At 36.9% G+C, this 17,385-nt stretch overlaps 1 protein-coding gene across 1 annotated transcript; it reads right to left on the bottom strand.

The window, feature by feature from the left end:
- Window positions 1-631: 631 nt before the first annotated feature.
- LOC149833213 (uncharacterized) lies at window positions 632-16,260 on the bottom strand. Its single transcript, XM_090014994.1, has 5 exons — window positions 15,964-16,260; window positions 12,142-12,239; window positions 11,569-11,841; window positions 1,065-1,113; window positions 632-974 (listed from the first exon to the last, which is right to left on the bottom strand). The coding sequence occupies exons 1-5, from the start codon at window positions 16,191-16,193 to the stop codon at window positions 884-886; spliced, it is 741 nt and encodes a 246-aa protein (XP_089871120.1). The 5' UTR covers window positions 16,194-16,260; the 3' UTR covers window positions 632-883.
- Between the last annotated feature and the right edge of the window lie 1,125 nt (window positions 16,261-17,385).

Here is a 17,385-nt window from a genome sequence, read left to right as displayed (position 1 = left end):
GGATTTTGCACTCGGTGCATCAATGGTTTGGTAAACTCGGCACTGGGAAATGCATCACTCCTGCAATGGTTTTTACGGGCCGGAGAAAAAGGTTTCCCTACATCACTGGTTTGGTTCTCTCTTGTAGCTACTTGCATGCTTGACACTTTCATCATAAGCATGTTGGATCTAACCCCGGAAGCACGCCTCCGGGGTGCCTAGCCGCTTGTGATAACGATAGAAATGTCGCTATCACAACCCGCTTTCAAGGCACCTTTGGTAACTATGGGTGATCTCATGATGGATCGGCTTTGGTCTCTCCAGTGAATCAAAGAGTAAAGTTGGTTTTGCTAAGACTTGAGGAAGCTTGAACTGACTTGTTTGACTAGTCCAAAGGGAACCCATGACTGAGCCAAGTCTTGATGAAAACACTATAAGCATGATTTGTTCAGACCTTATTAGTCATCCTAGGTTGACTCAAGTGGGTCGTATTTGTTTATATTTTTTTTGAATTTTTTGTCTCTTAGAGATGCTTCTTTCTATTTTTCTTTTTTCTTTTTGAAAAAAAAAAAACATTTTCTTACGCATGCATAATCAACAAGTCAAGCTTGAATGATCCAAAATCAGGTCTCTAGAATTGCAACTCTGGCTATTTGTTCATAGACCACTTTTTTGCCCAAGAAAATATCTGTCAATTTGCAACAAAACTAAATTCTTAGCTATCCTCCAAGAATAATCAAGGAATTAGCAGAATCTTTGAAGCAGTGAATGCTTCTTCATTCAGGTGGTCCACGAAGAGCACGACACAAATTACAGAATATTGGCATTACGAGCCAGCAATCGACCTCTGCTTAGTTGAGAAGCCTGCACTTCGTCTCTTCAAACCCTACAAGTCTTGTTACAATCAGTTAGGGGACTTGTTCCCTTCTACCTTACTTTTCTTCTTCCTTGAGGCAAAGCTGCTAGGCCCAACTGCTACCGACATCCGTTTTGTTCTGATACAGAATGAAGCATTAACAGGGTAAGGGACAGACCTGAACACCATGACTACACATATATTAACAACTAATCAGTGACGAAATTACCGTTTAGCAATGTCCAGTGAATCAGCATGTGATTCTGAATTTTCTTGTTCTGAACAAGATACAGTGGTTCAGAATGAGATCCAAAACATATTTTCAAAAATAAAAAAGAAAAGCATAAGAAAGGAACCAAGATAGATGCAGAGTATTAAATCCACTCAGACCATTGACCGATCAATAAAGCACCATCGACAAGTAGTCATCCAGAATTTTTCACAAATTTTCTGTGGATCCAAGTTTCATTATTATTCAGTTCATCATCCCAGACAGCTTGCAGTGTGCAAGTCAACTGTGAATAGCACATAACGGTAGGAGATAGGATGATATAGATAATCTCAGCAGCGGCTTTTGTGAAATTCCAGTTTCCAAGACTCACTGAAATAACTTAAATCTGGTGTCTCCATTAACAACCAATAAATAATAACCACAAAGAAAAACAAGAAATACATTTTCAGTAGGAAGAACACAGATTCAACAATCCTAAAATGCTATGAAATTCTTCAGTGTTTTCTTTTTTGGGAGAACGAATGAAATTCTTCAGTCTTGAAGAAAAAAAATGGCTATCACACGGATGTAGCAAGAGATACGAACACTATAGCTAAATGTCCATTGATAGAGACATCAGTTGCAACAGTATGAATAGCATCTTATCATCCTTGTGGCTTTAGTCTATTCTGGACATCAATAAGACTTGTAATGAAAAGCTCAAGAGGGCTTTTCAACATGCCCCATGTCAAAGTGTAATTTACAAAACATGGAACTTCCAGAAACCAGACAGTTTTAGATATCACAAATCAAAGAAGATTAAAAAGCAACAGCTATATAAGGCAAGGGTAAGTTTCCCAAGCTATAAAAGCAACAGCTACTTGTCATTATATCAAATATTCATTTTTATATTGCAAGTAACTTGATTAATCCAAAATCTGTTTAAACATACCTATAAAAGAATTGTTTCTATCAACTGTTATCTACCAGGAAGGAAGAACATGTTAAGATTAATCTATCCTTTTTGTATTCATATAATATATTATATGTATATACGTACATATATATATAATATTTATATTATATATTCACTGTACTAAAGTTGTCTTTACACTAGTTGTTAGGAACTCAGCTGCTCTTTTTACTCTATCTCTTACTCTCTTTCTCTCTATATATACGGGGTGTGTGCCTATTGTAGGTGAGAAAGCGATGGTAGTTTTAGGTTTTCTTATGTGTTTTTGAGTGTATTATAGGGAGGCTCTTATGTATTTATTTCTTTTATGTATTTTTGTTCATTATGAATGAAATCATTTATTCATACTACTCTTATCAAGTTTTGCATATTAGTATTCAAATACATTTCGATTGGCATTTGGACTACGATTTGGAATGTCTTGGGTTCGGTGCTATTTCGTGACATGGTATCAAAGCAAGGCACTTGGACTCAAGACTCTCGTATTTCGGTATGTATTTTTCTTTGCATTCTCTACTTTAAACTTTTATGGTATATATTTAAAAATGTATTTGAAATACTGTGGCTATTTATTAAAAATGATTGTAGTTTCAAATTAATTAAAATTAGAATTTGTGAAAATTATTGTCTTTTGACATGTTTTTGCATAAACATGTTTACTTGAAGAATATGTTTCGATTATGAATATATATTTTTTGAAAAATATCATAATGAAAATTATATTTTGCAAGAATATGTGATTTCTTAAAATCTTAAATACTATGCTTACATGTTTTTCATGTTGTTTACAAATAAACCAATTTTTGTTATATGCATTGCGTTTATCATAATTAGTGACTTTATGCATATGTCAAAGCATGCTCTTTAAATTTTATGTGGTGCTTTTATTGAGATGTGCTACTTAAGAAATTTTAAATTCTTGTATGAATGCTCTCATTAGTCATGCCATGGATGGTTTGTATGCTCCCATGAGTTTGCTCTATCGGTATATCATCTACATATTCATGTGTCGTACACATGTTTGCATATTTTTATGTGTCATTTCAAAATTATTGTTTGGTATTTTGTTGAAAAATTAAATGTGTTCTCAAATTAATTGAAATTAATATTTTCTCTTAAAATGAGGTATTGTGTTATTGGTTCTTGCATAAGTATGATAATTCAAAAAAATATTTTTTGGGTATGTTAGTATCTTTATGGCTATTTGTGCATGTTCCTATGCATATCTTATGGGATCCTTTATAAGCTTTTGTATATGATATTTGCTTTTAAAGTCATTAGATTATTGCATATAGACGATCTTTTATCTCTTTGAGAATATTCATGATTAGTTGTACTTGTATATGCTCTTGATTTTCTCTATGGTTCTTTGAAAAATCTCTATATATGTTTAGGCTCATTTAATGTTAAAAATCACTATTGTCTCATAGATAGACTTATAAACTAGATTGAGCTACCTCTCTATATAGCTTGCTTATATTGGACATGCTAATCTTTTATTGTTATTGATATAATCTTGTTTTGTGAAAAATTATCAATTGTCATCTTGTTATGCACATGATTGCACTATATTCATTCTAAATTTTTCATTCACTGTTATTTGATTTGATTTGAAACTTTGTTTTTTAAATCGGTTCTTGTATATGAACTCACTTATTTGGAAATTGATTTTCGTGAATATTTATTGCTTTCTTATGGAATTTGGTTGTCCATCATAGAATTTTATATGATGCATCATTGTCTTTTGGCCTTTTTGTAGGGGTGAGTTATGTGCACCTCAGTTTGTGTCAGTTTAGATTGCCAACTTATAATCTAGCTTGAACTGACGATTGTTTGATCTCTGGTTCTGTGAGTGTATTGTATTTGTCATTTGTTTATTTGGTCATTGTTATTATGGATGCTTATGATTATGATTATTTGTGATGACTATTTATTTTTTAAACTATGGTATTTCGAAAGATTATTAAAAATTGATATCTTTATTTTTCTTGATGACATTAGTTTGTTTTCGTTACAAGCGCTCCTTACCTCGTATGTTCTCTCCTATTACGCCTCTTATTTAAGTGTCATTATATATAGATAAGAGGTGTTTATTCACATGTTTGTGTGTTTTGTTTAGCTCATAAATAACATTGTGATTATACTCTCGTTTTAGTAGTTGATACACTTATTTTGAGTGTCATTATATGTAGACAAAAGATGCTTTCAATGTGGTGAGTTACAATCATTTATTATTCACACTTTTTGTGTGTTTGTTTAGCCCATAAGTGGCATTGTAATTATACTCTTGCTCTAGCAACAGATACACTTGATTTTTGAGGTTTGAAGGTCTAGTGAAGTGATGGCAAATATCATTTATTGTGTTATACGGTATTTTTAAATCTCTCCATAAAATTTTTAAATTTTACTACTCATTTGTCCTTTTATGGAAAATGGTTATTGAAATATTTGCATGCATTTTGCATTAAATATGCTTTAATTGCATGACTAAGGATACTTTAAATTTGTTTCATGATTGGTTGTCTTGCGTGTTTTGCATATATATTGATATTTGCAAACTATCATTTGATGATATTTGTGGGATTTTAAATCTCTTTATATTTCCTTTAAGGTGTTGTCTCTTGAAAGTTTTTCATTGTTATCTCTTAAAATTGGTCCATAAGTGACTTTTTCATTGATTATAAACTATTGCATGATTCATTCATGTATGCATTAGTTGTGTGGTTAATATTGCTTCTAAAATGTAATAGTTAATTGATTCGTGATTATTTGTATCTTCTTAAATCCTTATTGAATGACTTGAATCACTTCTTGTATCTTCCTTTGTGTAAAAATGATTTGTTCTTGAAAGAAAATCTAACTATGAGTAATTTACTCTCCCTTGTGAAATTTTGGGATTTAAACTCCTTTGTGAGTTATTTTTCATGGTATTGATGTTTGTTGAAAATCCATGCCTTTTATGCATTAATGTGCTTTTCGTGATAGATATATGTGAGATTGACTTTGAATAATGTATGTTTTCATGAATTTTTAAATTAATTAACGATTTATGAGTTCATCCTTGAGATATGTTATGCATGTATTTCTCTTTTTAATAATATGCAATTATGTTCTCTTATGAATTAAGAACTATGATTTCTTAAAATTATATATTGAAATGAGTCGCTCAATGACTATTGTGTTTGAAAATTTAATGACTTTTCAAAATTAATTTTTTAAAATGATTTTAAAAAATGTTAAATTGTCTTATTAAATATTTTCTATATATTATATTTTTGGTGTGTTCAGCCATCCTCTCTCCATAATATATAACTGAAATAGTTTATTTTTGAAATCTTTTTTGTTTTATGATATATATGTGTATAGTGTTAGAATCTCCACTGGTACCTGTATTGAGAAGAGAGAGAGAGAGAGAGAACAGAAGAAGAAAGGTAAGGTTACATTATAATAATATGGATCCGGATCTGGTGTGTCCAGACCCGAATAAAATAAAACATTACAAACTTTACATGACTCGGGTCCTATCCAGACTGTACATACAATGGACTTGGGTCCGGTCCTAATGACCCAGAATACCACTTTTTCACCCCTCCCTCAAGTTGATCATGGTTTTGGACCATGAACAACTTGCCTTTAAGCATCCAAAAACGATCCTTTGTTAAGCCCTTTGTAAATATGTCTGCAACTTGTCTTTCAGTATTGACGAACTCAAGCTCAATCTTTTTTTCTTCAACTTTTTGTCTCACAAAGTGTTGGTCGATCTCAATGTGCCTAGCACGATTGTGATGTAGTGGATTGAATGACATGTTGAGAGCACTTTGGTTGTCACATAGCAAGATAGAGTGTGAGATCTTTTTGCCTACTTCAGTTAGTAGATGCCTGATCCATGTGGCTTCGGCAGTAGCAGCAGCCATGGATCTATATTCAGCCTCAGTGCTTGATCTAGCGATAGCCTTTTGTTTTCTACTGCTCCAAGAGACTAAATTTCTTCCAATGAAGACACAATATCCTGATGTAAATCTTCGTTCATCAGGATCTCCTGCCCAGTCTGCATCACAATATACAGTAAGTTCATGCTCATCCTTGCCATATGACTGTGGTGAATATATCAATCCATCCCCAATAGTCCCTTTCAGATATCTAAGAATCCTCTTAACCGCTTCCATATGTTCAGTACGTGGTGCATGCATAAACTGAGACACTTGATTGACTGAATAAACAATATTAAGACGAGTGAATGTGAGATACTCTAACATTCCTATTAGACTGTGATACCTGGTGGGGTCCTCACACAGATCTCCATCATAAGCGCTAAGTTTTTGGTGAAGCACACTTGGGGTTCCTAGAGGTTTGCAGTCTTTCATGCCTGCCTTGCTGAGAACATCTACGGGGTGTACTTGTGCTGAGTGAGCGTCAAGCCATGAGCCTGGTTATCAACTTATACACTAAGAAAATAGCGCAGGACACCAAGATCTTTTATTTTGAACCTCTGACCTAGTAAGTTTTTTACTTCTTTGATGTGAGCTTCAGAGTTTTCTGTGATGACAATATCATCAATATAAATTAATAGTAGAGTAGTCACATTCTGGCTTCTAAAAATAAATAATGAGTAATCCAGTACGGAACGTGAAAATCCATGTTTTTGAATCTCAAACGAGAAGCTATCAAACCAAGAACAAGATGCTTGTTTTAGACCATAGATAGCTCTCTTTAGCCTGCACACGTGGGTTTTACAATTTTGTTCTTGATATCCAGGGGGGTGTTCCATGTAAACTTTCTCCTTCAAATCCCCATACAAGAATGCATTTTTCATATCAAGCTGACTCAACTTCATTCCATGTTCAACAGCCAGGGAAAGAATAATTCGAATTGTTCCCATTCTCACCACCGGACTGAAGGTCTCATCATAGTCTTGCCCTGCTTCTTGGGTGAACCCTTTTGCCACAAGTCTTGCTTTGTATCGTTCAATGGTTCCATCTGGCTTATACTTTATTTTGTAGACCCATTTGCATCCGACAACATTTTTGTCGGGTGGTCTGGGAACAACTTCCCAGGTTCCACATTCATATAAGGTCTGCATTTCATCATTCATGGCTTCTACCCATTTGGTAAAAGTGGTTGCCTGATAGTATATAATGGGCTCATCTTCCTTATTGAGTACAGTTAAAAAGAGCTGAAGATCCAAGGAAAAGTTGTTATAGTTGACCCACCTATCAATAAGATGTCGTATGCGATTTGATTTTCTAACCTCAAGAGTATGAGAGGAAGTAGAATCGACGACTGAGGCATGATCTGGATGGCTTGATGCTTTCGGTCTCTGTCTAGAATAGAAAATGCCTTTGTATCTGCCTGGTACGAATGATGGTACTTTCTCCTCATTCTGTGATCCCGATGTCCCAGTGTTCTCAAACATCTCTTCTTATTGCATACAATCTGGGGAACAAACTTCATTGGAACTAGCAAAAAGTTTTGAACTCAGCCAAGGATAGTAAACTGCAGTTGTGTTAGGGGACATATCCGGTGTGTCGGCTCTGTGATCAAAATTTTGCTCATCAAAGACAACATTCCTTGAGATTCTGATGCGCCTGTTGGTTGGATCATAACACCTATATCCTTTGTAGTCATTTGCGTATCCCACAAATCTACACTTCTGAGCCTTGTCATAAAACTTGTTTCTCAATAACTGATCAATATGCACATAACAAACACATCTGAAAACACGCAGATCATAATAACTAGGGTGAGCTCCAAAAAGACAGTAATAAGGAGACTTATTTTCCCGAACAACCATAGACAGTCTATTTATCACATGTACGACAGAATGAAAAGCTTTTGTTCATAGGTTGATGGGAAGATTACTGTCATGAAGAATACTCATGGCACTTTCAACGATATGCCTATGTTTTCGCTCAGCAATCTCATTTTGTTGAGGGGTGTGTGGACAGGACACCCTTCTTCCTATTCCGTTATTTTGAAGAAAAGAAATAAAATCATGAGATCGAGAACTCCCCACCTCCATCACATTGGAAAAATTGGATGGACTCAGAAAATTGATTTTTAACTAAGGAAAGAAAATTTTGAAACAAAGAGAAAACTTCCGACTTATTTTTTATGAAATATATCCAAGTGTATCGAGAATAGTTACCAACAAAGATTAGGTAGTATCTGCTCCCAGATCCAGAGACAATTGGGGCGGGTCCCCATACATCAGAAAAAATTATCTCAAAAGGTTTTGAAGCTCTCTTATTAATGGAATGAAAAGGCAATACATGACTTTTGCATGAAAGACAACTAGGACACTTCTGACTTTTCTCATCCCCATTGAGACTTTCTTTTGGAATGAGATTATTAGAGACAAGTTTCTCAATAAAATGACTTCCACAATGTCCTAATCGACTATGCCATAAAAAAGGCTTATTACATTCAGAAATACTAAAAACATTTATAGAAGAAGAGGAACACGACTCTAATGAAGACTTCGAATCCAGATGAGCAGGGCAGACAGAATGACATGGAGCTTCTTCAAAGACATACATATTGCCTCGTCTCTTTCCTTCATCGAATGTTTCCCTCGTGCGTAGGTCCTTGACCTGCACAGAGAAGAGAGTGAATTCAACTGAAGCGTGATTATCATCAATAAGTTTGAAAGCAGAGACAATATTTTTCTTGATGTCGGGAGCGTGAAGAACATCAAAAAGTTTAAGAGTAGAATGTGACATGGGAATGACAGTTTTTCTAACATGAGAAACAAGTTGGTGGGATCCATCACCAGTGACAATCATACTCTTGCCAAAATAAGGAATAGGGTTAGAAAGTTTACCTGCATCGCCTGGCACATGAGTTGCTGCCCTTGAGTCGACAAACCAAGTGCCTTCATCACTTTGCTTCAATTTCAACTCTGACAAGGCGAATATCAGCAGATCTTTAATCTCTCCACTGTCTCTGATATTTGTGAACTTTCTTTTGGTTTCTGTCTGTGGAGTCTTTCCTTTATTTTCTGGATTATGCCAACAATTCGCCTTGATATGCCCCTTTTTGTTACAAAGGAAGCAAGTGGGGATGGGTCTTTGTCCCTGCGCATGAGTCAACATATTTGGAGTGGGAAGCAAACCACGTCCTCCGTGTCCACTTCGCCCTTGCCCCTTCGTCCTTGTCCATAAGTCACTCCTGTGGCAAAAACTTCTTGGGAATTTATGTGAACATGAGTTTCTTCAGAAAAACACTTCAAAGTCATTTCATACTGAATCAATTTAGCTCGTAGCTCATCAAAGGTAGGAAGGACAAGCAGACACAATAGTGAAGTGACGATTATATTGTAGTCAGATCCCAATCCACTCAGAGTTTGTTGCACCATGTCACTGTCACTTACCACAGATCCTATAACTGCAAGTTGATCGGTGATAATCTTTATTTTGTTCAAACATTCCATGATGGTCATGGAATCTTTTCTCAGCAACTGAAATTCCCTCTTAAGAAAATTCATCCTCGCTTGTGAAACCTATGAATACGTCTGAACCAATCGCTCCCAGAATTACAGGGTTGTACAATTGTCAGGGATGACAACAAGGACCTCTTGAGACAAGGTAGAAGCGATGTATGCAACTACTGATTGATCTTTCCTTTCCCAGTTGAGGTATTCTGCATTTTTGACATACACAATTGAACTCGCCCCTTTATCATCTTTCTCTTCTCTCGGGACAAATTCTAGTGGGACTGGAGTGGTTCCATCCAAGTGACCTAAGAGACCTTGGCTCCTTATAAAAGGAATAATTTGTCTCTTCCAACTCAAGAAGTTTGAGGTATTCAACTTTTCATAACTGAGTTTATTGAGAAAGCTTGAAGAAAGATTTGATTGAGAAGAATAAGGATCCATTGAGAAATAAAATTCAACAAGAGTGTTCACGAAGTGCTCAACCTTTTTTTTTAAAGAACAGGAGATCGCAGGCTGTCAGATTCAGAGGATAGTCAGACCTGAACCTTTCTTTACACTCTTGAAAGATTGGAGATTAACGTGATGAAAAGCACTTTCACACGTTAGATATGTTTTCGGGCAAATGTAGAAAATAAGAATCAGGAAGGAAAATCACACAGCAAAAAAAAAACTGTCACCGAGAAAGGCTGGGATATCTGAATATGCAGAATAGATGCGTGGAGGAGATTGGGCAAAGGAGACAAATCAGATAATACCAAACGAAAAAAAAAAGATCTGAAATAGGGATCGTGGTCGTTTTTGTGTTTCACGTGAATCGATTTCAGCGATTCACGTGAAATAGAATCACCCCTTTTTGCACAGTTTGGATTCACGTGAACAGGATTCACGTGAATCTTAGATCCACGTGAATGTCACGCCCACGTGAGACGTGGGTAGAGAGAAAAATTCAGAAAAAGGGTAAGAAATGAGAAATAGAAAGGAGGAGAAAAGAAATGAAGAAGAGTAGAAGAGAAGGGACGAAAAAACTCAAATCTCTGATCGTCGCACCTGTCGAAAACCTCTTCGGCCCTCAGATGGATCTCCGCTCTGATACCATGTTAGAATCTCCACTGGTACCTGTATTGAGAAGAGAGAGAGAGAACAAAAGAAGAAAGGTAAGAGGGGTTGCGGCTGTCACGATTTCAACAACTGAAATCGTGACCTAAACTTGTATTAATAAGTTTACATTACAATAATATGAATCCGGGTCTGGTGTGTCCAGACCCAAATAAAATAAAACATTACAAACTTTACATGACTCAGGTCCTATTATTCAGACTGTACATACAATGGACTTGGGTCGGGTCCTAATGACCCATAATACCACTTTTTCATATAGTTGGGATGTTTTGTTAGCTTTATTTACGGGTTCTCAAATATTGATGATATTGAAGATCCTAAAGACCCTTTGTATAATAGAGCATATGATTGAAGATCAAGAGCATCCTTTAAGGAAGTAACAAATGGAAAAACTTGATGAGGTCAATAAAGACATTTTATGTAATGGGTTTTTTCTTTGTAATTGCAAACTCATAGTGAGTCACTGTAAGTTTGAGGGGGGGTTAAGATTATTCTATCTTTTTTGTATGTATATAATATATTATATATATATATATGTATATACATATTTATTTATATATAGTATTTATATTATATATTATATTTATATATATTTATATACATATATATTCATTGTAAAGTCAACCTAGTAGTTGGGAACTCAGCCCAACAACTAGATTTGTGTTGGGAACCAAGGCCACGGACTCTCTCTGCTCTCTCTACTCTATCTCTTCCTCTCTTTTCTCTCTCTCTATATATAAGGTGTATGGGACTATTGTGGGTGAGAGAGTGATGGGTAGTTTTAAGTTCTTTTTAAGTGTTTTTGAGTGTATTGTAGGGAGGCCCTTATGTATTTATTTCTTTTATGTATTTTTGTTCATTATGAATGAAATCATTTATTCATACAACTTGTATCAAATTTTGCATATTGTTAATATTCAAATACATTTCAATTGGCATTTGAACTGTGAAATGTCTTGGGTTCCATGCCATTTCATGACAGAACATAGGCAGCATACCTGGTTCATCCTCATCATCAGTCCCATGATCTGAGCTCTCACAAGAGGCCCACCTATCTCTTCCATCATCAAAGTCCCAGCGACTTCCAGCAGGAGGCTCCCAGAAATCAGGCTCATCAGTATCAATACTCACATCTGCAGAATCTGTTACTCGCACGTCAACACTGCAAACCATCTTATTTTTTTCCTTCTTGGCACCATTTTCTTTTGGCTGCAGATGATTGTTTGCCTTATTATTATTCTTTGCAGTGGACATCTTTTCTTCTTCTTGTGCTGCAATAACACACAGTAAAATGAATATTATTGTCATTCTTCAATGTTTCTTTTGGAGTGAAGGAGTCATGCTTCAATAGTTTAAACATCTGAATATCAAGAATGAAATTCCCAGTTGAGCCTCAAAATCACAGACTAAAAGAGAAAACTTCAAGTCTTCAACTACTATCAGTGAACTGGCACCGAAGGATAATAACTAGGTCCCACAGTTATATGGAAGAGAAGACTACATAAAGCCTTGTAAAGACACTCCCGATATTTAATGAGAAAGACTTAAAAGACATGAAGCAAATGACAAACCTAGTTTATTCTGGAACCGTTTTCCATTTATGTGTTTCCAAATATGTTCTTCAGACTTATTGATTGTATCCCCTGTTAGTTTGCAAATTAACTTTGACCTGCAACAAAATGAAAGAAGCATACAAATAAGCATCAAGAACAGTGTTGCATCCTCAATTTACAGAACATGTGTAAGTAATACATTCACTAGAAGTTTCCCCACGACCTTCAGTTCCTGGAAAGAATTGAAATAACATTACATATATTGCAAAAGCTGATTGTAGGTACAAGACCGATCTGGGATCTCGTCGGTGCAACTTGTTCTGACTCAATTTGACACCATAGATATGTTTAGCATCACCAATTTATTACAAGATCGACCCTGGATGGCACTTTTTGATGAAAATATGTTTATTTTAATCAAGATTTTTTGGTGCATTTACAGCAACCGATTTTTTAATCACCGGAAAAATCAGCTTACATTGGTAATCCAAAAGCCGGTCCCCACTAAATGGATCATGTAGATCACATATATAGGGTAAGAATTACCCAAAACTTTAAAAAAAGAAAAAGAAAAAAGCTAGGTCAATTTTACATGTGATCAACTGTAGCAAATATATACCATTATATAGGAGGTCTTTTATGATTTTATCTAGACTTTGCCAAGATGTTCCAAACCAAACATTTTGAGTCTCTTTCTAAGAAATTTCCTTGCAACAATTGACCAAGAATGGGATATGGAACTATTTATAATTTCATTAATATGCTTGAAAATACTAGCAAGAGAAGAACTTTGGCCTTCAACATTTTCTTGGAAAAAGTGAATCACATTTTAATAATTAGGTTTCCAAAACGTTTTCAGGAAAAAAGCGACATTTCATGTTTTTTTAAATAAATATTTTTGCATATCATAGTAACAATTATGTCAGACCTTAAACAGTAAAGCAAAGTCTTTCAACACCTAGGGAATTGCCCATCCATGATTTTTTTTCCAAGTACACGCACGCACACACTCACTCACCCACTCCCATGTAGATGCAGATGTGAGGCCTGATGATGTTGAGGACTTGTTAGATGTAATAAGAAATTAATCTGGTGACCATATCACTTTGGAAGATTTTTGTTGTTGCCACTAGCTTAAAAGTAAATGGAGAAGCCGCATCCCCTTGTATTTAACTTTGACAAGAATATCAGTGCCAAGCGGCTCTCAATTCAGGGGAAGCTATAGACGAGTACGACGGAAAGATCATTTATACCAATCTTGAAAAGAATGATGGTTGTGTGCATATTTCAGTGCAAAATAGGGGATCTTCCATTGAAGTACTTGTTATTCTCTTGTTAAAAAAGGATCAGATTGATTAACTAAAGGAGGTGTCAAATGATTACAGTAATGAAGTATTTTTTAGCTAGCATCCACTTGTAACTCATGCCTATTTTCTTCATTCCTGGGAACCCATAAAATATTGACACAATAATGAAGCATTTTTTAGCTAAGGATATAGGTCGTTATCCATCTGAATTGTATCAAGGATATGGAGAATCATACCAGCATCCACGCTACTGATTTTTGAGGAGTATGGCTTTGGGTATTTCATAACCCAATTAAATCTGAAGAGGAACAAGGTCTATGTGGGCCAGCCACAAAGCATGCTATGAGCCAATGCAATGTGGAACCGATTATTCATCTACTTTGTTATTCTCATCTTTTCAATTTTCATTCAGAATTGTTTGCCCTGATTTGAAGGTCCGCATCATTATTCTATATTATTTAGTGATCGCCCTCTTGGGAAATTGCATTGGCTTAAAGGAACACATGGAGATTGAGACTACTTCCAACTTTTTGGTTTCTCTTGCTTACTATTCTTCATGGGAAGGTCCAGGAGAAAATTCTTTTTGTGCATAGGAAAATTGACCAGGGACTGATCTTTCTAGAATCAGTGGTCCAAGGATTGGGATCTCTTACAGATGTACCTAGCTCTTCTATTGACTGTATAAATGACTTCTTTAATGTAAAAAAGATAAGATCATACTTCTTTAATGTAAACAAGATAAGATCCTACAGAAATTTATGGTAACCACAACTAGAATCTGTTTCATGACGGCTTGCAAGGTTCAGAATTTGGGTCTTAAATCACAGTTTCCAATGCTAACGCTTAGAACTTCTCAGAGAGAAAGAAAAAAAGGTTCTTGAAGTCCAAACAAGGGTCTACCCTCAATGTACTTAACACAGGGAAAGAGTAACTGCAAAGGTGCACTCATTAACATTAATAGCAGAGAGCTGCCCTTAACTACAGATTACTATCTGTTAGCATCGAGAAGGGGAAAAGGGTATGCTGGAATAGGGATGGCAATGGACCGGGGGAAAATGGTGACCCGCCCTGCCTCGCCCCGTTTGGGCTAGGGATGGAGGACATGAAACGGGGATGGAGGCAGGGATGGACTTATGCTTTCCCCCGCCCCATCCCCATCCCGATCCCCACCTTGCCCCGCCCCGCCCCGCCCCGCCCCCAATCCTTCTTTAGGAATGGCAATGGACCTAGGGGAAATGGGGCCCCACCCTGCCTTGCCCCGTTTGGACCGGGGATAGAGGACATGAAGCGGGGATGGAGGTTAAAATCAAAACCCGTGAGGGGATGGAGGGGCAGGATTTTGAGACGGGGTGGGTGTGGAGACCTTGTCCCCCGCCCCCACCCCGGTCCACTGCCATCCCTAGCTGGAAGCTTTGGTATTATTTTAACGAGTGAAATGATTGATAATTTTCCTAGGTAAGTGAATACAGCAATTAGTGCAGTTTTGGCATGTGGATGCGCAAATAGTTTGTTTCCTAATTGTACCTTTTTTGCACTAAACATCTAACACAAGCTGATCACCCTTGCAGCATTAGAATCATATAGTGAATACTAGTATTCAAGACATTACTGCTTGTACCAATTGTTACAGTTTCACCACTTCCATAACTAATACCAGTACCAGAATTACATAGAGTAAACATCTAATTAACTGAATTAAGCAGAAAACAATATATCACAAACCTAAGAAGGATCAGTATCCAAACGCATGTAAATTAAGACAACATAAAATGTTTCTTTGTCCAATATTCGTCCACGCATGCGCGCGCACATTTTAATACCAATCCAAGAAACTTTGTCCTCCCACACTGCACTGCCAGTCAGCTTCTTGTTGAAGCAACCAATTTGAAAAACATCCCACACTATGAGGACACACTAACTTCAATATGACAACGGGCAAATCAGCATCAGTAAACAGCAAGTCTCATAATTATGGCAATTAATCACTAAAGATTATTCCTCCTATTTACACACATAGAAAATGAAGCCCCCAAGATCACCAAAAAAAGGAATTTCTGTACTGGAAGAACACGTTAAACGCCCTAAAAAAACAACACTAGCATCAATTCGGCATGAAATTCGTACCAAAACCCAACTTGTAAACACAAACACAGCAACACCCAAGTCCCAAAAATCACCAAACAAGATAAAAAAAACAAATACTGACACTAGCATCAATTCGGCCAACTTGTAATCACAAAGACAACAACACCCAAGTCCCAAAAATCACCAAACAAGATCAAAACAAATAAAAAAACGACACTAGCATCAAATTAACACCAAAACCCAACTTGTAATCACAATGGCAGCAACACCCAAGTCCCAAAAATCACCAAACAAGATCAAAACAAATAAAAAAACGACACTAGCATCAAATTAACACCAAAACCCAACTTGTAATCACAATGGCAGCAACACCCAAGTCCCAAAAATCACCATACAAGATCAAAAGAGCTCGAGGATTTTTTATGAAAACGCCGAAAAAGGAGGGTACCTGGAGAGAGGGTCTTGCTTGAAGAGGTTGAGGGGAGGCTTACTCTGGGAGAGGGAGAGGTCGATGAGGGCCAACCGGCATCGCTTGCTGAGCTTGTAGGCGTCGGCGTCCTTGGCGGGCATCTCGTGCCCCGTCTCCACGCACCTGATCCTCCCGTTCTCCATATCCTCGAAGGTGGGATCCCCCAACAACAGCCTTCCCTCCTTCCCTTCTCCTTCTTCTCTCGCCATCACTCAGCCTTCCCCTTCCCCACAGCACAACCACTGCGTCTCGGTTTCCTTCCAACCCTTGGAGAGCGCGTGAAAAAAGGCTGAACTGAACCCGTAAAGATAGATGTTTTAACTGAAACTTAACGGAGATATTTTGAAAATAGCGTATAAAATTTCACACGCGGAAACCATTCTCGTAGGGGGGTGGCTCGATTTTAAGGATGGCAGTGGACGGACGGTGGGGGAAGCGCGGATCCGTCCCAAACTGCCCATTGGGGGGCTGGGATTGAGGACATGAAACCGAGAATGAATAGGTGCGAGGATGAACTTACACTTTCTCCTGTACCGCCTCGCCCGGTCTCAGATTTTTGTTAATAAAATAATTTAAATACCTTTAGTTATTTAATAAAATTATATATAATTCTTATATATATTCTTAATACTAAAATTCTAACACTAAAGCCTAAATCGACCCTGTCAACTTCTTCAGAGACGACGACAGTAAATTTCGTTAGATACCAGAACGGACATGAATGGACAGAAGATGAAGGTCACTATTTTGAAATGGGGCGGGGATGAAGACCTTGTCCCCCACACCCACCCTGGTCCACTGCCATCCCTACCTAATTTTATTTTTGGGAGCCCTTCAACATGAGACTCTCGTATCACTGTTACCAACTTTCTCTATTTGACCAGAAGATCTCTCACAATCAAGTAGGCTTACACCATTAGGGGTTGTTTGATAGCATGTATGGGACATAATTTGGGATGGCGAAATCACAAAACTCATGAACAAACAATGGATGCGACGGACACATGGAACCCACATCTATTACATCTGTCACCATTCCACCCTCCCCCCACCTGTTACGTTGGGAACATGACGCAAAGAACAGTGAATCACCCCCAAAAAATTGAATGATGCCCTTTCGTTTCTCCCCCTCCCATACTCCCTCTTCCTTTGTGTGCATCTCCTTCTCCCATCCTTGACCCTCCCTCTCCTGTGTAGCAGCTGAACAATGAGAGTTCGGCAGCCAAAGGTTGTTCTCTCTCTTTCTTCCTCTTCTTCTTTATTCATCTCTCACACTCTTCTTTTTCTTTCCTTTTCTTTTTCTTCACTGTCTTTTTCTTTACTCACTTTTTTCTTCTTTTTCTTCTCAGTGATTACGGGTCTGAATGAAATATTTTCTTTGATCAAACCTTTTTTTTTTAT

This window comes from Nuphar pumila, chromosome 7 (assembly GCF_984573655.1).
Source record: "Nuphar pumila chromosome 7, dmNupPumi1.hap1.1, whole genome shotgun sequence".
In the NCBI taxonomy this organism is placed as follows: domain Eukaryota; kingdom Viridiplantae; phylum Streptophyta; class Magnoliopsida; order Nymphaeales; family Nymphaeaceae; genus Nuphar; species Nuphar pumila.
The sequence above is the reverse complement of the archived record's forward strand: the minus strand, read 5'-3'. Positions and strand labels throughout refer to the sequence as shown.